General features: G+C 45.4%; 1 protein-coding gene across 1 annotated transcript in view; it reads left to right on the forward strand.

Moving 5' to 3' along the window:
• Positions 1 to 659: 659 nt before the first annotated feature.
• The window catches only part of tshr (thyroid stimulating hormone receptor), a 162014-nt gene continuing 140359 nt past the window's right edge, over positions 660 to 22314 (forward strand). The window contains exon 1 of the mRNA XM_073852974.1: positions 660 to 823. Coding sequence (XP_073709075.1) covers positions 660 to 823 — 164 coding nt within the window. The remainder of the gene's footprint in view (positions 824 to 22314) is intronic.

The following is a 22314-nucleotide window of genomic DNA, read 5'->3' on the forward strand; positions in this document are numbered from 1 at the left end:
GCAACACGACCAGCACTACAATAGGACTAATAATATCATTGTTTACATTAACCTAATTTAAATTTCACGGGAACAAGAGAATCGTACGGGAACAAATGTAATCGTAGAAGTGTCCTTATTCCGGGCGACAGATATTGCTTATAGATATTGCAAAAGGAGCACTCTGCTTCATTCTGGAAAGTAGTTTTTGTTGTTGTTGTTTGTCTTTTCGAGTAGCATTTGTTTGTTTCAATTATGTTAAATGTTTATATTCATTTTTAATTTGCATAAAAATGCATAGACTAAAAATCCAGTCTTGTTGATTGCTGAAGCAACTGATTTTGTCATTTGTATCTTCTCAATCATCTACAATAACATCATATAATGAGCTGTTTATCATAAGTTGTTTATTATATAGTCTTTTTTTATTCACGCAATTATTAGTGAATGAGAGATGTTTTTGTCGCAAACAAATATTTAGTTCCCATAGGAACCGCAAGGGTGCATCAGCCTTCTGCTCACTCACAGCCTCTCTCTCTCACTCACTTACTGACTCTCACACTCAAACAAGTTTTAGCTTTTAAAGTGCTTGTCAGTGTTTGTGTCACCATTTAATGGTCCATAACCGAGTGAAGAGACTGCCGTTTTCCAGCGGAAAAAAATAAATGTATCTTTATATCATGACGACAAATGTGCTGTTAATGTTGATACTGTCACTTATGTGTGTGATCGGATATACGAAATCATGTCCTCATAGCTGCGAGTGTTCCCAATGGAAAGTCTTCGCTATCTCATGCATGGGAATAGATGTTATTCCAACGTTTCCCCCAATGACAGAATTCTTGTAAGTATTTATTTATTTATTTGTTTGTTTGTTTGTTTGTTTGCTTGCGTTATGCCTTTATGAAATTTTTTGTCGGTTCAGAAAATTATCTGAAAAGTATTCACAAATCTAATACATTTAAGTGAGAACCACAGATTATAACCACAGTGTGTTATTTCAATTTAACATAAGACAATAGTGAACAGTTCTCTTACGAGAGGTCTCTCGTACTGCGTAAGAAGTATCTTACGCTAGGGGAAAATCCTTTTCTGCGAGATATTGAAGCCAAAAATTATCCTTAATTTTGAAATAATGTAAAGCGCGTTGCAGCAGCATACAGACATAGGCGAAACAGCTTGTGCGCCTATTGGCTGCTCTGCGGCAACTGCAGCAGCCTATTAGAGCGAGGCCTGACGCGACGCCAGATCCAATGGGGGCATTTCGCGCCCTTTGCGTCGCTTCGCGCCCTTTTCGTAGCTTCCCACTTAAAAGGGCGTGGTCTAGACCTATAAATATCGCTCATAGGCAGCTATTATCTAATTTTTCATCCTTCAAGCGAAGCACACGCATCGCTGGAGCCGGATAAGAAGCCGCCGTTTGACTGCAAGCATCTCAGCGGGACGAGCCACTGAAGCTGCTGGCCACGCCGCCTTCCGTGCCTTCCTGCTGCGCTTTCCGGCGCCTATATCCTTTGTAATCTATAATCTATAATCTATAGTGTGTGTCGTCGCTGCGATACACACTGTTTCTCTAAAAAGAGCAAAGCGTCTTTTTAAAGATGCCTTCATACGGCTCGTGCAGATGCCAATGGTGACTCTGAGGACTTGCCTTGCCTTCTTCACTGAGACTGCTCCCCCGCCCGCCGCGGTGTAGCGCCGTGCCCAGCGGGCCCCGGACACTTCCCCCAGCCGACAAAGCTCGCCGGTTCGCCCGCCTGCTTCATCGACCTCGTCAGCCTCTGTTCCGGACGTAAAGCGGCCGCTGTATGCCACCGCTTCCATCGACGCCGCTGACGAGGGGGGCCATGAAGGAGGAAGAGGATTTCCGTTTCCCGCCAAAGCGGGAACGCGCATGCTGCTCAGAAGAGGCGATAGCAGCCCACTTATGTCTGCCCTCCGCTGGACGGCGTGCTAAGTCGGCCCTCCCCTCTAAAGCTTGCCGTCAGACGTCAAACCTGCTTCGCCGCGCTTTCGCCGCCGCCTAGCCGCGTCAGCGCTGCGTAACATGGTCTCTCACCGTTGCTGAGAGGCACCCGTGGTTAACGCTTTCTGACGTTTTTCTCGTCTGGCCGCCGCCCCGCCAGACGCGGCCCGCGGCCCAGGATTGAGTTGAAACCTGAGCCTCCGAAATCGTCCTAGCACAACTGGGAAAACGACGGTGTACGAGTCCCGCTGTTGCCGGACCCCCACCAAAGTTATTCGCTCGTCCAGTTCCAGGAAATGTGACTGTTCCAGTGTTTTCTGCAGCCAACAAACCGGCTCCGTCGCCCGTTTGCCTGCACACAAAAGTCGTTCCCACGGCTACACAGATAAACCCCCAATAAAGTGTATTGTCTGGTGTCCCGGCCACGGCCGATGGTGTTTCATGTGTCGTAAGAATGCCCACTAACCTGTGCTCATCTCTAACGTTACACACAAGCACAGCGCACATAAAATCGACACAGATCGATTGCGCTTCACAACCGGCCACGGCCGATGGTGTTTCACGTGTAAGAATGCCCACTAACCAGTGCTCATCTCTACACACAAGCACAGCGCACATAAAATCGACACAGATCGATTGCGCTTCACAACCGGCCACGGCCGATGGTGTTTCACGTGTAAGAATGCCCACTAACCAGTGCTCATCTCTACACACAAGCACAGCGCACATAAAATCGACCCAGATCGATTGCGCTTCACACGTGGTAAATATGCCCGCTTCACAGTGGCCACAGACACCACATTATGCACGTCAAACGGTTTCTGTGAAAACGAAACCAAAAGTGCATTCGCTCTACGCAGGCGAACGTTGTTTGGAGTGTGTTAAATGTGCCCGCTGCCCCACAGCCACATCCACACACAGACATAATAGTTCCCGCTATCAGCGTGCCCCATGCCTCAAATATCACGAGCACGTTTTGCATGAAATCAGCGTGCATTCGCTCCATGCAAGCGAACGATGTTTGGAGTGTGTTAAATGTGACTGTTCCAGTGTTTGCTGCAGCCAACAAGCCGGTTCTGTCGCCCGCTTGCCTGCACACAAAGGTTGTTTTCACGGCTACCCAGATAAACCCCCAATAGAGTGTATTTTCTGGAGTCCCGGCCACGGCCGATGGTGTTTCACGTGTAGTCAAAATGCCCACTCCTCCAGTGCCCATTTCTACACACAAGCACAACCTGTCATACAGACCCTGCGCACATAAAATCGGCTCAGATCGATTGCGCTTCACATGTGGTAAACGTGCCCACTTCACAGTACCCACAGACATCACATTATGCACGTCAAAAGGTTTCTGTACAAACGAAACTAACGTGTATGCAGGCGAACGGTGTTTGCAGTGTGTTAAATGTGCGTGTTGCCACACAACCACATCCACACACAGACATAATAGTTCCCGCTATCAGCGTGCCCCACGCCCCGAATGTCACGAGCACGTCTCTGGTGCCACAGCATACCGAAACCACTCCGTTAATGAAAGAACGGAGCGCGCTTCGTATTCAGCCTCTAGCTATTCATGCAAACGCATGGGAAAAGCTTCCAGGGGTCTCGAAATGGGTGCTGGACATTATAAAAGGAGGCTATTCGCTACAGTTTCACCGACGCCCGCGCCGCTATACAGCGCGCGTCGAGACCACAATGCAGACAGAAGCAGCACACCTGCTTCGAGCCGAAGTGGCGAAACTATTGAGCAAAGGGGTCATAGAGCCCCTTTCTCAAGCTCAAAGCGAAGGGGGGCTGTACAGCAGATATTTCCTGGTACCGAAAAAAGACGGGGGTCACAGACCCATATTAGATCTAAGGCAACTGAACAAAGCGCTGGTGAAGCGTCGGTTCAGGATGCTCACGACCAGAAAAATCCTCGCGCAAGTTCGCCAAGGAGACTGGTTCGTGTCAGTGGATCTGAAAGACGCGTATTTTCAAATACAGATAGCGTCACGTCACAGGCGATTTTTGAGATTCGCCTTCGAGGGCCAGGCATATCAGTACACAGTCCTGCCGTTCGGTTTGTCCCAGGCACCCCGTACATTTACGAAGTGCATGGACGCAGCGCTCGTTCCTCTCAGACTGAAAGGCGTGCGCATACTGAACTATTTGGACGATTGGCTGATTCTAGCGCAGTCTCACTCAGTGCTTGTACAGCATACGACCATGTTACTCGATCACCTCGAGAATTTGGGTCTCAGAGTCAATTGGGCGAAGAGCTCACTGTCCCCCAGTCAGAAAACTTCCTTCCTGGGCACAGAATTGGACTCGCTGTCAATGATAGCGCGGCTGTCAATGATAGCGCGGCTGTCACCACAGCGCGCAGCAGACATTCAGCGCACAGCGGGCTCGTTCCGCTGCGGCGCGTCTGTCCCGCTCAAAACATTTCAGAAAATGCTGGGTCTCATGGCCTCAGCGTCATCAGTTCTGCAGCTGGGTCTGCTATGTATGCGCCCATTGCAGTTCTGGCTGAAAGCGCGCGTCCCGCGTCAAGCGTGGGCGCCCGGTCGGCTTTGTATCACGGTCAATCAGAAATGTGTCACAGCCCTGAATCCGTGGAGAGCAATCGACTGGTACCAGTTAGGTGTAAGCCTGGGGACTTCCTCGAGAATAAAAGTGGTGTCTACGGACGCGTCCACCTCGGGATGGGGGGCTCTGCTCGAGGGCAGACCGTCTTTTGGCCAGTGGTCAGAACGGGAAAAGCCCCTGCATATCAACTGCCTCGAAATGCTGGCAGTACAGAACGCGCTGATGCGCTTCTGTCCCCAAATAAAAGGAAACCATGTATTAGTCCGCTCGGACAACATGTCAGTGGTTTCCTATATAAATCGCCAGGGCGGTCTCAGGTCCAAAAACCTATACAGACTTGCAGAACGCCTCCTGGTATGGGCTCAGCGCAACCTGCGCTCGCTGAAAGCAGCGCATGTGCCGGGGCTTCTAAACATAGGGCCAGACAGACTGTCCAGGAACAATGTTCCAGCAGGCGAATGGTCTCTACACCCACAGACAGTACAACTACTGGGAAAAAATTCGGCAGAGCGGAAGTAGACCTGTTTGCGTCTCCGAACAACGCTCACTGTCTGGAATTTTACTCAAAAAGCAGAGACGCGCTGGCCCACGAATGGCCCCGCCGTCATCTCTATGCTTTTCCCCCCGTCTCTCTCCTACCTCAGGTGATAGAGAGGGTCAGGGAAAAAGGATGTTCAATACTGCTGATAGCGCCGTTTTGGGAAAACCAGCTCTGGTTCCCAGCGCTGATGCAGCTGATGAGCACAACGCTAGGTCAGTCAATAGGAAGGAACGATTTAGTTATTCGCTTCCTGAGGGGAGCTAGAAGACTAAATCCCCCCAGACCTCCCACAGTCCCCGTATGGGACCTTTCTGTGGTACTAGAGGCCATGAAAGGTGGACCGTTCGAGCCTCTGCAGACGATTGATTTGAAATACCTGTCTCTTAAGACTGTGTTTCTGCTGGCTCTCGCTTCAGTGAAGCACATAGGGAATTTGCACGCACTCTCTGTGAGCGCGACGTGCATGGAATTTGGACCTAATGACTCTAAAGTCATACTCAAACCCAAACATGGTTACGTTCCAAAATCACTCAACACACCGTTTAGGGCACAGGTCATCGCGCTGTCAGCCCTACCGGTCAATGATGAGGAAACGGACGCGAGCCTCCTATGCCCAGTCAGGGCATTACGAGCTTACGTGTCTCGCTCGTCTGCTTTTAGACAGACAGAGCAGCTTTTTGTTTCGTTTTACGGGCGTCCCAAGGGACTGGCCGCGTCGAAACAGAGCTTATCCAGATGGATAGTTGATGCTATTGCGTTGGCATATGCTTCCAAAGGCATGCAGTGCCCGCTAGGTGTCAGAGCACATTCCACGAGGGGCGTGGCCTCATCGTGGGCGTGGTCGAGTGGGATTGCCTTGCAAGATATTTGTACGGCGGCGGGCTGGGCCTCTCCGTCTACATTTATAAGGTTTTACAACCTGGAGGTTCCCGCCTTACAGGCCAGATTGCTGTCAGTCTAGATGTTCAGTGTTGTCTGACCTGATGTTATCAGCTCGGAATGCTGCGTCTACTGAGCACAGCTCTAGGGTCGACAGTGAAAGTAATAGCACAAGATGTGTCTGGGCAAACTGTGTGAAGACCCTTATTCTTACGTCAGCTCAGGCCGTAACCCCGCCCTGTATGTACGTTTACTTAGCGTCTGAGTGACGCTGCACTATGTGGAAGAGTGCGGCGTTGCCCCTCCCTCTTCCCCGGACTCCCTGTGAGTTCTATAGGTGATTATGAACTGTATGAACCCCGGGCTTTCGCCCTTGGGTCTTTGGTGTCAGATCTCAGCATGCACGGCGTTTTACACTGGGTCCCCTAGCGTAAGATACTTCTTACGCAGTACGAGAGACCTCTCGTAAGAGAACGTACTCGGTTACTGACGTAACCTCGGTTCTCTCTAGAGAGGGAACGAGTACTGCGTATCTTGCCGTGCATGCGCACGCTCTGGTTGCTTTGATGATGAAAAACCAGATAATAGCTGCCTATGAGCGATATTTATAGGTCTAGACCACGCCCTTTTAAGTGGGAAGCTACGAAAAGGGCGCGAAGCGACGCAAAGGGCGCGAAATGCCCCCATTGGATCTGGCGTCGCGTCAGGCCTCGCTCTAATAGGCTGCTGCAGTTGCCGCAGAGCAGCCAATAGGCGCACAAGCTGTTTCGCCTATGTCTGTATGCTGCTGCAACGCGCTTTACATTATTTCAAAATTAAGGATAATTTTTGGCTTCAATATCTCGCAGAAAAGGATTTTCCCCTAGCGTAAGATACTTCTTACGCAGTACTCGTTCCCTCTCTAGAGAGAACCGAGGTTACGTCAGTAACCGAGTACGTTTTTCACTTGGTACAGTATAACGTACATCAACAATTATAGCAATTATACCACTTATAGTGTGACACTAATTGGGCCTGTGATGTACATGTGTTAGGTTAACATTAAAATATAAATCCCATGATAATTTATGTGTAAATAGGTAGATATATTGATAGATAGACATACTTTTATTGCTTTCTGATTGATTTAAATGCTGCTAGGGGATGCTAAAGTGCATCCTACTTAAAATTTATTCAGGGTGAGAGGGAGACCCTGGGGTACATTAGCCCCAAGGCAGTTGCTAGGGTATCAGAGGCTGTATTACTGTTTATTGTTTACTATGCAGGGCCCCCTCTGTGAATTTGTCTTGAGAGGTTGAGTTTGAGATATCAGAGGAAAATCCAAACCTCTTATCGGCCCAAGATGACCACATACTCTTTTTGTTTTGTTTTTTCGTTTCATAGATATTACGTCTTGAGTCTTGAGACTTATACATTCAGTTAAAACATTCATAGTGACTTAGTTGTACTAATATTGATAATAATAACAATCAATGTTTGAGTATCTATTAATAATTAAAGGTTCTAAAATTATCTAAAATGATGTGTTGTTAACTAAGATTTTGGCCCAAACCAAACCCTAGTCTATGCACACAATTTTATAAAATTGTATTACATTAAAAACCAAAAGGAAAGCTTGTCTATCTATTGCTGTACAAAGTATTGTTGTTTGCTTAACCAGCAATGTTGTCTTCAGTGTTGGATTAAACCTAAGTGATGATAATGTTTTGGGAAATAATGAAGTAAGCCTCTTGATAAGACCCTTAGATCAGAAAATTGTACTAATTTATTTGAGCATTCTTAAATAAAGTAAAAAAAAAAAATTACCTCTGTGTTCCAAGTACAGTGGGGCAATATGATGAAAATCGTATGTCCCTGAAAACACACATAATTTATACATTTCACCTTTAACTGTGGTAAAATCACACATAGTATCTCTCTCACTCCATACTTCATCTTTAGATGGTAAGAAATTATTGCAGAGGTCGGATTTTTAAAAAAGTCATACGTTAGGAGGACATTTGTGACCTCTTCTGTTCTGTTGACTAGTGCCTCATGCCATGCTCTAATCCACTCACTCCGTGGGTTTGTTTAGCCATCCAGGAACATTCCTCCATGGTTCGTCTGTCCAGTCTCAATTACATTATCTATTTTCCCTCCATCTCGCCTCGTCAGGCACCATCACATGAAATTACCACTAAATCAGTGCGCCAATTGAGGCTGCCACCCCACTTTGGAGCGAAACATTCCTTCCTCCTCAGAGTGCTCGCTTGACCGGAGGTGGAGATATAAATATAACTTTGAATACACTGCACCCCAAAATAGACCAGATGGGACCAGTAACTGCTGACAGACTTTTGGTTCCTTCGCCACTGCCATGACTTTCACAGCTGGAATGTAAATTGTATGACAATTTTGTACAAAAAATATTATTGCTATGACTGACCTGACAGTATCAGCTGAGAACATGCACCTGTAATGTTGTGGGTTAAAACAGGATATATTTTTGGTGTTCCAAGATGCAGGATAGATTGATGTGATGTTTCATAACAATGCATATCATACCACTAATGGCACCAAAAGTCAAGAAAATCTTTCTTTCTTTTTTTTTTGTGTCCTTCTTATAACACCTTCATCAATTGTGTTGGTATACCTCCCTCCAAACCAACCCATTTCCCTAGTTTGATTTTATGGTTTTGCACCTTGAAAGACAAATTGAGCAAGTGCTTTTCTATAAGACTAAGGTTGGCACACATGTGTCCACTGTAATGTGCAATTATTTGGATTGAAGTTTAGGTGAGCCAACTAGGATTGCGGTATAAAGTAACCGTCTGTTCACTGTCATAGAGTTTGTTTAATTTGTCAGGGTGGTATTTTCTCTTTTGTCTATACCTGTTCTGGCTTTGGGCTGTGAATTCACCCCTTGTTGAAACACCCATCAGTGACCATTTTTGACAAGTGAAAATTGGACGATATAGCAAGTTCTTTATATGCTTTTATAAACAACAATAACTTGACAACATAATTATGTTTTCTTTGCCATTTAGAGTTTTAGCTGTAGTCTGCGTAAACAAGTTATAGAGGCAACATTTTCCTTTCTATAGCAAAAACAGGTGAGATATTTGTTTGATTTGGCCACGATTAAATCCACACGATTTTGTTTAGACTTGCCACTTCAAAGACCTGCTCCATTCACTAAAGGAGAAAACAAGCAGTAACCAGAATCACACTTTAATTGCCCCAAGACCTCCGTAAAGCACTATACATGCTCTGTTTCTTTTTTTTCCTCAGAATGAAGGTCTTTCAGACTTGCAGTACATCCATCGGTTTTGGTCTCATCATCTAATAAGTTTCCGATCTCTACTTTAGAAATACAAGGTTTAGTTGTACCTGCACTTTTACAATTTTATTTCTAACCAGGAATGTCCTTGGGTTATTTCTCTCAGAAAGCAAATGTTGGTATTCAGGATCTCAGAGACTTACAGTGCACATTGTCACATGAAATGGAGTGGAGGCTTGGATCTGGAAACAGCATTCATTGTTTGTTTTTGTTTTTCTCCCCAAGGCAAAAAAAAAAAAAAAAAAAAATCTAAATACAAATTACTGACACAGTGTAAAGACAAAGACAAAAAGAAAAAAAGTAAAAGACAATTTAAAGGCAGTGGAATATAAATTATGGTAAGATAAGTAATTATCATAAACTAACATAGGTTGTAAGCCATGTAAGTTATATTAAGTTCTGAATGTTATAAGGCACTGGTCTCAAACTCAATTCCTGGAGGGCCACAGCTCTGCACAGTTTAGCTCCAACCCTAATCAAAGACACCTGATTGAGCTAATCAAGCTCTTCAGGGTAACTAGAAACTAAGCAGGTGTGAGTTGGAGCTGGTTGGAGCTAAACTGTGCAGAGCTGTGGCCCTCCAGGAATTGAGTTTGAGACCACTGTTATAAGGTAATGCTTAGTTCAAGGACAGCCTGCTCATGACCCTGGACCAAAATTGTATTACAGTACTTTTTTTTATTTTATTTTAAAGGGGCTATATGTGTTAGGGGTGTGTGCAGGACGAGACGATAGACTAGATTAACAATAGATTTAATAGAATTCTCCAAGATGAACAAGGCTGGAACAGGCAAGAACACAGAGGGCTTTCACACACATCAAAATAACGTTAAAGACCAACAGGGAACTGAACTCACAGACAGACTTTTAAAGACATACTAATCATAAGACACAGGTGATACAGATGACGATCTAATCAAACACAGGTGACGGTAATACAAACGAGGGCTAAACCAAATGATCACAAAATGACAGGGGGAAGACAAATGGGAAAAACCCAATGACAAAACAGACAGAACTGTGACATTACGCCCCCCTCTGAGTAGGTGCGTCCTCGCACCATAGAAAAAAAAGAGAGGGGCGGCAAACCAGAAACATCGAGTCCATGAGGGAGGGGGCTTCGGCGGAGGACGCAACCGAAGGAGGGGGACCAAAACATAAGTCCAGAGGGCAAAAAAGACAGTCCAAGGGGGCGACGACGGTGGGAGGAGCCAGGTAGGAAACAGGAGGGACCTGAAGCAGGAGAGCAGGACCCAGATTGCAGCCAGGATGACAGCCCACGGTGGAGCCGACGGAGGGAGGAGCCATGGTGGAGGGATGACCGCCGACTCCAGGGGTCCGACCGACAGAGGCAGAGCAGCTGGTGAAGGAACCCGAGGCGGAGATGGAGCCGACGGACCAGGGCGACACCGCGGATCCGGAGGGCCAAGGTGGAACTTTAGGCTCTGGAGACCGAGGCGGAGGCGGAGTTCCAGAGGTCCGCGGCGGAGCCGGAGCGACAGAGGACATAGGAGGCGGGACGGGACGGGAAGGAGGAGCCTGACAGAGCCGGAGGGACAGAGGGACGAGGCGAAGCCAGAGGAGTGGAGTCCCGAGGCGGCGGATGGTCGACGACTGACCAAGGCGGAGCCGGAAGGACGATGGAGCCCGGTGGAGCTGGTGGGCCGACGGGCGACGGTGGAGCTGAGGGCGTAGAGAGCCGTGGTGGAACCGCAGGGTCGGAGGGCCGAGGTGGAGATCTGGGCTCGGAGGCTGGAGGCGGAGCTGAGGGAACCTCCAGCCGTGCCACCGATGTGAGCTGGCATCCCTGCGGCGAGCCCACTGCATAGATGGTGGGCTGAGGGTGAGCAAGGGGACTGACTGATGACCTGGGAAACTTCGGACGGCTGGGTGGAACCAGCGGGGACTCAGGACGGCTGGGCGGAACCAGCGGGGACCAGGCAGATTCAGACAGAAGAGGGCGGGGTGGGTGGGAAGTTTATGGCAGCCAGTGGCTCCGTGAAAAAGTCTATTAAATCACATGATTCGTGCACCAAAACTTCGGAGAAGAAGTCGATTAAGTCCCCAGAGTTTTCCATCTCACCCCCAGTGGTGTTGCAGTGGGCAGGGCTCTCCATTTCCCTCACTTGCTCCACGTCGCAATCCACCGTCGCAGATGTAGAATCCGGCTCACGCACCTGATCAGCCGGAGAGGACTCCGGTTCTGTCGCTCGCGGCTCTAATCCCTCATCCGCGGTGCGCTCGGGTTCTCGCTCTGCATGTCGGAGCGATGATTGGCTGCTCTCTGGGTCATGAGCGGGGCTGACGTCCTCCTCGACAAAGCCGACAGTCCAGGGAGATCCACAGGACGCCAGCACCCACTCGATGTATCCGGCGAGGCTCTCTCGAGGACCCTCCCCGGACAGCTGCCTCTTGATGGTGTCATTAAGTCCGTTGTGGAAGAACGTGCATAGGCAGCTGTCCGGGTAGTGCGTTAACGGGGCGATGAACACAAAGTCTCTGGTGTGGTCCTCGAGAGAGCGGTTCCCCTGCTTCAGGAGGATGATGAGGACGGCAGGGTCATCCATGAGGGAAAAAAATAAATAAATAAATAAAACACTGATACAAAAAACGGAAAAGAAATGCAGGGAAAGGTGCCGGATAAACTGTTGTCGGTCGGTCTTTCTGTTAGGGGTGTGTGCAGGACGAGACGAGACGATAGACTAGATTAACAATTAACAATATATTTAATAGAATTCTCCAAGATGAACAAGGCTGGAACAGGCAGGAACACAGAGGGCTTTCACACACATCAAAATAACGTTAAAGACCGACAGGGAACTGAACTCACAGACAGACTTTTAAAGACATACTAATCATAAGACACAGGTGATACAGATGACGATCTAATCAAACACAGGTGACGGTGATACACAAACGAGGGCTAAACCAAATGATCACAAAATGACAGGGGGAAGACAAATGGGAAAAAACAATGACAAAACAGACAGAACTGTGACAATATGTAACTTTTTCCCCAAAATAAACGTAACAATAGCCTTTTTATTTGACCATTTATGACTCTTGTGTCTAGCCTCTGATCTGTACGCTGTTGCTCAGTCTCCTGCCTGGTTATGACCAAGTCTGCTCTACATTTAAATCAAGTTTGCAAATTGTTACATATATGTTTTGTTGACTTGTTATATATATTTTGTTGACTTGTTATCCCTGACTTATTATAAATGTTTTCAAGAATGTTTAAATCCAGAGAAATAAGCTATTTAAATAGTGTAACGGACCGTGTCATTGTGTCACCTGCCGAAGACAACATTTTGTAGAAAACATGGAAACACAGAATACGCTTTAATATGTTATGTGTTTTATTAGACAGGTCACGAACGCACCGAGTAGCATTATAACACAACTTTTCAACACACTCATATGTACCTAGTATGATAAAATAGCGCTGTTTTACCTCACATACGCATGACTGGAAAAAATGGAAGTAGTCGACTGTGGCATAATAAAAGCTCTGCTGCTTTCGAGCCGCGTGTCACGCTCATCTTTTTTTTGCACTCGCTCCAGCGGCCTCTTTTCGCTTTTAATGGCTTTCAGCCCCACCCTGCTTCATACTACAGTGACTTTAATAAATCTTTAATTTATTTATCTTTAATTCATTAACATGATTCTTGACCAAGCCCCATCGGATTGCATCAGCTGTGGAGATGAAGACTACAACTCATTAATCATCATTAATATTTGGGAGTATGTTCATTTTTACCAAAGATATATTGCCATTTAGAGATATGGGCAAAGTAGCGTTTGTTGCTCCAGGAGATCAGCATCCTACAGCACTTTGTGTTCAAGGCTGATGAAATGGATTCCTGCTCTCTTCCCCACTGCATTGTTACCAGCACAACCAGTGGAAGAAGGCGGCACCACCACCAGACTTCTCACTCGACCACAGAGAGTGTAAATATCAGTTATCTAAACCTCTTTCAGAGACCTTGACTGTAGTATATTATTTGTATATGTTTTCAGTTCAGTTTATCTTTTCATAAGATAATGTCATTCTGCCATAGCAACACCCAACTGATCACTTGCATTTTATGCATCTTATGCACTTTATTCCTTTTCATTCATGATATTCCTTTAGTAGTTGTTGATTACTGTTGCCTATGTTTTGTTAATAAAATGTATTTTACTACACTTGTGTTTTCCTTGTTTTGAGAGGTTGTACAAGTTAGATATCCCAACAATCTTTCTTATCTGATAATGTTATAAAAACTGCATTTGGGGGAACTAAATTAGCTCCTACTTCAGACTAGGGTCTAACACAGTTTTATAGAACTATCAGTGACGTAAGTGTATGCTGATTGGCCAAATGCATAAAAAACACCAGCTACCCAGCATTTTTAAAAAGCCATGTAAAAATATTTTGTCCATGAACATGAAACAATAATGTCATCAGCTAGCTGTTTGCATCGTTGCATTCTTTTCTCTGCCTTGATATGTAACACTGGAAGTTGTTATAGAAGCTTTAGACAGATTTTTTTTTTTGCTCTTTCAATCTCGTAAATCTCCATTATCATCAATTCTGCTAGTGCAAATGCAACCAGGAAAATGGCCAGAGGGGGAAATAGGTTCTCTATGAACCACCCTGCTGGCTTGTTTCTAGAATGTCTTGGTTACGTATGTAACCCTCATTCCCTAAACAAGCTAATTGCCAGTCGGCATGCTATGATTGTATCCAGCTTCCGCTGATCACAGCTTGAGTATAAATACCAGGTGCAGCACATAGTCAGGTATTCGCTGAGGAGCCGAGCTGGACCCGGTGCTCAGCGGTGGTACAGCAGCTATGGCAAAAGGACGTCACGTCTCTGTTCCCTCCTTCAGGGAATGAGGGTTACATACGTTACAGAGACCTTACCCATCAGACGGGCACATGGATTGGGATCCCTACCAAAACGCCACGGCTGCTGCCCCCCTCCAGTGTCCTGTGCGAGCCTCCTGCGCCCCCTTAGTGGAAAATACCATTCACCGTATATCATAGCACTACCCACATCAGTGAGGCTGGAGCACTGGGAATGTGCAGTGCCCCATCCTTACCGTAGGAGGTTTTGGAAGCATTTACACATATGACTAATTTTTCAGGAAGATATGGAAGATTGAAGGTGATTGAACCCTCTGGTAAATGGCAGATGGTCTGCCAGGGGAAACACAGCCTCTGAGGCTATTCTTTGGAATTTTACACATATGGGATCCATTTAGGTCTCTCATATGGAACCCAGCCTCTTTACCGGTTCTCAAGAATTCATTAAGTGAGGCCTGGAGCCGGACGCTCTGCTATGTCTGCCAAGGGGACAGAGGAGCTTGACAGGGTCTGCTGTATGGAAACTCTGGAGCGGTTTTAGCAAGATGACCCGAGCCGGGGCCACTCAGTGGTGAGGTGAGAACACAGGAGGATACCGGCTCTACACAAAGGCTATAGAATCTAGCAAACATGTTAGGGGTTGCCCAGCCCGCAGCTCTACAGATATCTGTCAGCAAGGTGCCACAAGCCAGTGCCCAGGAGGATGCAACACTTATAGTTGAGTGGGCAAGCCAAGTCAAGTCAAGTCGAGTCACCTTTATTAATATAGCACTTTTAACAATACAGATTGTGTCAAAGCAACTTCACAGTATTTAAACAGGACAATAGTGTGTAAGTAACACATTATTGTAAACAATCAATTGTCAGTTAAAGGCAGTTCATCAATGAATTCAGTGATATCATCATCCAGTTCAGTTCAAATATACAATATCGCTGGAAAGTGTCCCCAACTAAGCAAGCCAGAGGCGACAGTGGCAAGGAACCAAAACTCCACAGGTGACAGAAATGGAGAAAAAACCTTGGGAGAAACCAGGCTCAGTCGGGGGACCAGTTCTCCTCTGCCAAGACGAAACCAGCAGTTTGTACCAATGTCAATGGGCAGGGCACACCCTGTGCCTGGTAAGCCAGGGTGAAGGCATCCACTATCCAGTGGGCCATCCTCTGCTTGGAGACGGCATTCCCCTTCTGCTGGCCAATCAACGTACAATCTTAGGTCTCAGACGGGACAAAGCAAAGCTTGGTCTGGGCCTGCCTCCTCCGGGGGCAGCGCTTGCAGGCTTACCACCTGGTCCCTGAAGGGAGTAGTGGGAGCCTTGGGCACATTGCCAGGCTGGGGCAACATTAGCAGGAATTTGAACAGAATTGTTATTCTACAGCTGTTCACTAAGTCTGCGTGATTCATGGAACGAGCCATATAACATCAACTCTGCAATGGATATTACTATCCAGAATATAGTGAAACAATATTTATTAGCACAGTAACAAGATCGGCAGTTTAAGACATTAACTTGTAAGCACAAAACACAAGATACTTTTCTTTTCTATTAAAAGTAAGACTTTATTCGATAAATCTAAGACACAAACTAATCTAAACATAAACACACGCATTCACACAGTTTCCAGAAGAGAGAAAGTGAAGAAAGAATGAGTTTAGAAGAGTGAAAATATGAAATCGTAAAAATTTATAGCAATATGTACAATTGCTTAGACCTGAACAACCAAAACATAAATCAGCATGTTATCTAATTATACCAGAGTATAATTTTGACATGATTTCTATAACAAGAATATAATACATTTTACAAAGAATCGAATGATAGAAACATTTCAATAATGCAATTTCAAGCTCAGGCATACCAAACACAAATATAAACCCTTAAGATATTCAATAGTTATTAAAAAGGACATACACAACGAGTGATTAGAACAAATAGACAAATGTGGGAGTTACATAAATGATAGGAAGTTATGCATAGAAATTATTAGTTGCTCATAAGTCCTTTTAGCATAATTTAGATGCATATTGTGACGAGTCGGCTGCCTCTCCCCTAATTATCATCACCACCCCGTCCCTTATTCGCCGCTCTTCTCCAGGCTCCCGACGGGAGTGGGTGTGTAGGGGAGAGGAGGGGCGAGTAATCGGCTCGGGCTGGCGGCGTGTGATGAGGACACGTGAAGGAAATGAAGCCTCATCGCCGCCGCTGTTTAAATCCCGAGCGCGCTTCTCCTCAGGGGACCGGTCTCTTCCCCCGTGCATGCACGCTGGTGTCCTCGCGGGTCCAGGAAGGGGTGAAGATGGAACCAGCGCTGCCGAGGATAAGCCGCTGGACTCGCGGTCCGGCAGAGAACCGCACTACTGATGGCCGACGGGCCAGGATGCCGGGCCGAATTCCCCCAAGAAGCACCGTTAAAAGCTCAGAAGAAGGTTGAAGCCGCAGGAGATGCCGCCGCCCCCTAGCACCCCGGTCCCAAGCGGGGGAGCGTGTGCGGCCGCCGGACTCCGCCCCTTTCCTGGACCCTTCCCTACCGAACACTGCCCTCCTTCACGATATCCCTTCACACGAGGACACCAGATTCCCCTGTTTATTTTGGACACTATTATTTCCCGTTTGGACACTTTCCCTTTTTATTTTCTGTTTAATAAAAGCCTCTCCGTGGCCTGACGCCACACCCACTGTGTCTGTCGTTCGTCCCTCCCGCCACAGTGGTGGAGAATGCGGGCAAGGCGGGGCTTAGACAGCGCAGTGGGCAACACCTGATGACGTCATCCCCTCTCGCTCGCAAAAGTTCGTGAAAACCCGGACAGGGACGGAGAAACGACGGAGACGGCCTCCCAGCCGCAAGAAGGGTAAGTGATGTTTCAGTTAGTCACTTATCCTGCGGTTGGTTGAGGCTGTCGGCTAATACCGTTTTTTCTGTCCCTGTTCCGGTGCGCTGCGAGAGGGAGCGTTTCCTTGGAGAGGAATCCCCGCCCACTCCGACCGCTGGAGCCTGGATGAGGAAGGTAGCACTCCTGCGTGGGCGGCGACCTGAGGACGGGGATGTCGCTTGGGGGGGGGGAATGTGACGAGTCGGCTGCCTCCCCCCTAATTATCATCACCACCCCGTCCCTTATTCGCCGCCCTTCTCCAGGCTCCCGACGGGAGTGGGTGTGTAGGGGAGAGGAGGGGCGAGTAATCGGCTCGGGCTGGCGGCGTGTGATGAGGACACGTGAAGGAAATGAAGCCTCATCACCGCCGCTGTTTAAATCCCGAGCGCGCCTCTCCTCAGGAGACCGGTCTCTTCCCCCGTGCATGCACGCTGGTGTCCTCGCGGGTCCAGGAAGGGGTGAAGATGGAACCAGCGCTGCCGAGGATAAGCCGCTGGACTCGCGGTCTGGCCGAGAACCGCACTACTGATGGCCGACGTGCCAGGATGCCGGGCCGAATTCCCCCAAGAAGCAACGTGAAAGCTCAGAAGGAGGTTGAAGCCGCAGGAGATGCCGCCGCCCCCTAGCACCCCGGTCCCAAGCGGGGGAGCGTGTGCGGCCGCCGGACTCCGCCCCTTTCCTGGACCCTTCCCTACCGAACACTGCCCTCCTTCACGATATCCCTTCACATGAGGACACCAGATTCCCCTGTTTATTTTGGACACTATTATTTCCCGTTTGGACACTTTCCCTTTTTATTTTCTGTTTAATAAAAGCCTCTCCGAGGCCTGACGCCACACCCACTGTGTCTGTCGTTCGTCCCTCCCGCCACAATATATACATGGAAAGGCAGTTTCATCCTCAGTCCTGTCCAGTGGGATATCATGAGTGAGATCACGGAAGCACAGAACACAGAACCTCCACCGCCAGAATGCCCTCCTGAACGCTCCTACATACCTCATAACCTTTGTCGGCGTATAATGCAATAGGTTCATAATTCCCCCAGTGCAGGTCACCCCAGAATCAATGCCACCACCCACCTCATGTCCAATTGTGTTTGGTGGCCGACCCTTCAACATGACACTTCCGACTTTGTTCATCACTGCACCATATGTAACATCTCCAAATACTCCCATCAATGTCCAGCAGGCCTCTTTCAAACACTCCCAGTTCCTCTACGCCCTTGGTCACACATCTGCTTCCTAGCTTCAGAAACTTTACCACCATCCTCACAGTCATTGATTGTTTCTCCAAGGCATGCCGTCTGATACTCCTTGTTAAACTCCCCACTGCCTTTGAGACCGATAAAGCACTCCGGGAACAGGTATTCCGCTTCTATGGGCTTCCCGAGGACATTGTTTCGGAGCGGGGTCTGCAGTTCACCTCTCGCGTCTGGTCTGCTATATGCCAACAACTAGCCATTCGCAGGGTCAGAGAACAGGCTTAGAGTCCTGCATACACTCCTGGACAATGGGTCTGGTTCTCCTCAAGGGATCTTCGTCTCTGACTCCCATGCAAAAAATTATATTAATTATCGTATCTCACCCACATTTCATGTCTCGCTGCTTAAGCCTGCTGGTGCTCAGAGAGGAGTGGAGGACCTGGAGGAGGCCGAGAACAAGAGCACCCCTCCCATTATCGTGGTAGGCGAGGAGGCTTACTAGGTTCGAGAAATCCTCAACTCCCTACGCCGGGGCCGGGTACGCCGGGGCCGGGTACTCTAGTACCTCGTTGACTGGGAGGGATATAGACTGGAGGAGAGGTCTTGGGTCAATGCTCAGGATATCCTGGGTAGGGTTGCACCAGCCATTTGTAAGTTTTTACTTAAATTGAAACGTTAAGTCCACACTAGATGCTTAGTAACTACTAGCTAGTTTGTAACTAAATCTATACATTATTTGGTTGCACCAGTTGTTTGTAAGGCAAACGTTAAGTCCACACTAGAGGCTTAGTAACTACTAGCTAGTTTGTAACTAAATCTATACATTATTTGGTTGCACCAGTTGTTTGTAAGGCAGGACTTAGCTAGTATTTCGTAAGCTCTCCGTAAAGTAATGCATAGTCGCATAATATATCGTTTACACCAAATCATCTAATACAGTGTTTCTCAATGGGGGCGGTACCGCCCCCCAGGGGGCGTTGGGAGAGCATCGGGGGGCGCTGAAAGCAATCATTTTGAAAGGGGGGCGCTGAGGTGGTTTTGGGGGGCGTTTGGTTAAGACGAGTTTAAACCGAATATGTTTGAGCTGAAACTTGCAGAAGAAAATGGTCTGCCACATCCTAATGCCATTTCTACACTGGATGCATCAAAGCGCACTTTTTATATCTATTTGTCAACTTGTCTCCAGCATAAGCGCGCGGAATACGTTCACTGTAGCGCTCGCGCTCAGTTGCTGAATGACTCATTATAACGGGATCTACGTGCTTTAACGCAACTTGTAGCAGTGTTAAGGTTAGACGAAATAGAACGATGTTGTCCACTCTCTTCTTAAAAAGAGAAACAGATACAGAGGAGTGAGGGAATACTTTTAAGGCGCACCTCCTTATTAATAAACTGCGGGATTATCCCGGGTGATTCAAAGTTTATTTCAGGATGTCAGTAATCTTTGATGCTAGCATTACTGGAGCCACATAATATAAAGAAGAAACTCAGCGTATCGGTACAAGGAGCTTTCCAGTGCTTTGTGCTGCGGGACAAAGTGAATGAATTTGACAGACGCATGCAATTCTGGATTTTGGCGTTCGCTTGTACGGTGGCTCTGAATTGTCAAAACACCTCTCAAAATGCTTGCTACAGATGCGAAAAACGCAAAAAATCAAACCCGATCTGAAATTTTTTATGACGGACGAAAATTTTGGAGGCAGTGTGCAAGTGTGATAACATAACGTGAGGTATTTATTTTTTAACGTGCAAAAAATTTGGACTCAATGTGTGCAATGACCTTAAGTGTTAGCTGGCTGCTAGTTTACAACAATAGTCACGGTCAAGCATGAGATGCTTTTTCTTGTTTAGGAAAAAAAAAATAATATGAAAGCTTTTTGTTTGCCAAATGATTTAAATGCCAAATTTTTAAAGAATGTATTCAAATCTCACAAATAATAGCCCAGCCTAATTTTTACTGCACGTTGCTTTTTTGCTCCTTGGGAAACTAATGATAATGATATTTCAAGCCCAGTCAAATCAAATATGTCATGAATGTCATGTGGCATTCAATTACATATATTTGAAATTAAATTATGTACGGGCTAATGTGGGCTGTTATATTTGGGTTTAGATAGGTTACATGCTTTTAAAATAGCCTATATATTATAAATAAAATATACATTACTATTAAAAAAAGACAAATAAGATTTTTTAATGGATGAATGAACAAAGGTTGCATTTGTTTTTGTTTTTTTAAATATACCATTTAAAAAAAGCATTTTTAATTGAATATATTTTAAAATCAAGAATATGTAATTTGTTCTCTTTAACATTTATTTAATTGTCTGAGGTACAAAGAAACAAATTCCAATGTTTACACTGGCCAACATATTTTTGTTAATATAAACAAATTTTGAGCCATGATCTAGCTTTGCTTGCAAAGACTGAGAAGCTCCTTTTATACCCAAAGATGATCCCCTCACCTATTACCAATTCACCTGCCTCCTGTCAACTGTTTCAAAACAGTTTAGCTTATTCTATAACCTTTTCACTTTTATTTTTCTTCTGTCCCAATTGTTTTGGAGTGTGTTGCACTTTTGTGACTTAAAAAAATGTTTATATTTTATAAAATACATGTAAGTTGGTCAGTGAAAACTTTGGAAATATTTTCTTTGTAATGTTGTCAATTAAATAAATGTTAAATAGAATTAACAAATCATAGATTTTATCATTTTACAAAACGTCCCAACTTTTAGTGTTGTACTTAGTTTTCTTTAAGGTATTTGTAAGCAAACTTTGAAATATTAAAAAAATTGTGAAATATAGTAAAGTAGAGTTTACATTTCTTCCATTTGCATGTGTAAATGTGGTATTACCCACAAAATGAACCATGTCTACTATCTCAGAAAAAAAAAATATTCTCAAAAAGTAGGGTATTTTCCAAGGGATATTTTTATTTTTTATTTTTTTTTTACTGAAAGCTAATTGAAAATATCCAAACATATCACAGCAGTAAAAAGGGTTTTCAAGAGTTCCAGAAATGGAAGAACAAACTAAAATCACTTATGAAAAAATGTCCTTTTAAATCTGGGGCAATAAAGTATATCAGCATCACAACAACACTGAAGCTGTAGCAATGAAAATCACCAATTTCCTTAAAAACTGCAAATGAATGTTATTAATGTTTTTTATATATATATAATTTACTGTAAAAAAAAAAAAAGGACGTCACTTTTTTGATCAATTCAATGCATCCTTAAATTAATTACGTTAAAATTGTAATGACCCCATACATTTGAATTGCTATAAATATAATAACAGTCCTATTATAAACACAAAATACTAATAATAATCAATTTTAATATTCATTGAGGACAATTAGACTATGATTTATTTGATGGGGGCGGTGAGGGACCTGAAAAATGGGTAGGGGGGCACTGGACCAAAAAAGGTTGAGAACCACTGATCTAATAGAAACCTTCAAATACGCAAATGCTATGAATTTTAATTTATCCTTCATTCTAAAATATTTTGCCTCACGTATATTAACAGTAAAAACATGTTTCTATTAAAAACTAAACAATAACAACATTAGTCTATATGTAAGCCTTTTTTTGTCCAGGGTCACTGTAGTGAATTTTACAGGAGACTCAACTCATTTTAACTTGGCCCACCTAGGGATGCCAGTTATGTAGTGAGTTCTGCTTTCGCCCACTAGGAAGGCGAAATAGTGTAGTGATGGGTACTCGTATCACCGATGACGTTATGATTCTTGGATCACATGTCACTTAATGTGCGGTTATGAGTACATCACGTAAGAAAGATTGGTGGGATATCTAGCTTGTAGAACCTCTCACTGTATTATCAACACAAGGAAGACACAAGTGTAATAAAATAAATTTATTAACAAATGATAGACAAGAGTAATCAACTATTAAACGAATACAATAAATGCAAAAGGAATAAAGTGCATAAGATGCATAAAATGTGACTCAGTTGGGTGTTGCTATGTCATAGCTTTGTTATCTTATGGAAAGATAAACTGTTGCTACTCTGAAACAAATAAGGTAAAGAACCTTAGTATGCATCAAACAAATAAATGAGCTATTATTTGTTATCAACTGCAATCAGCTATACAATATCTAATGTAAATTA

The sequence above is a fragment of the Garra rufa genome, chromosome 13 (genome assembly GCF_049309525.1).
Source record: "Garra rufa chromosome 13, GarRuf1.0, whole genome shotgun sequence".
Lineage (NCBI taxonomy): Eukaryota > Metazoa > Chordata > Actinopteri > Cypriniformes > Cyprinidae > Garra > Garra rufa.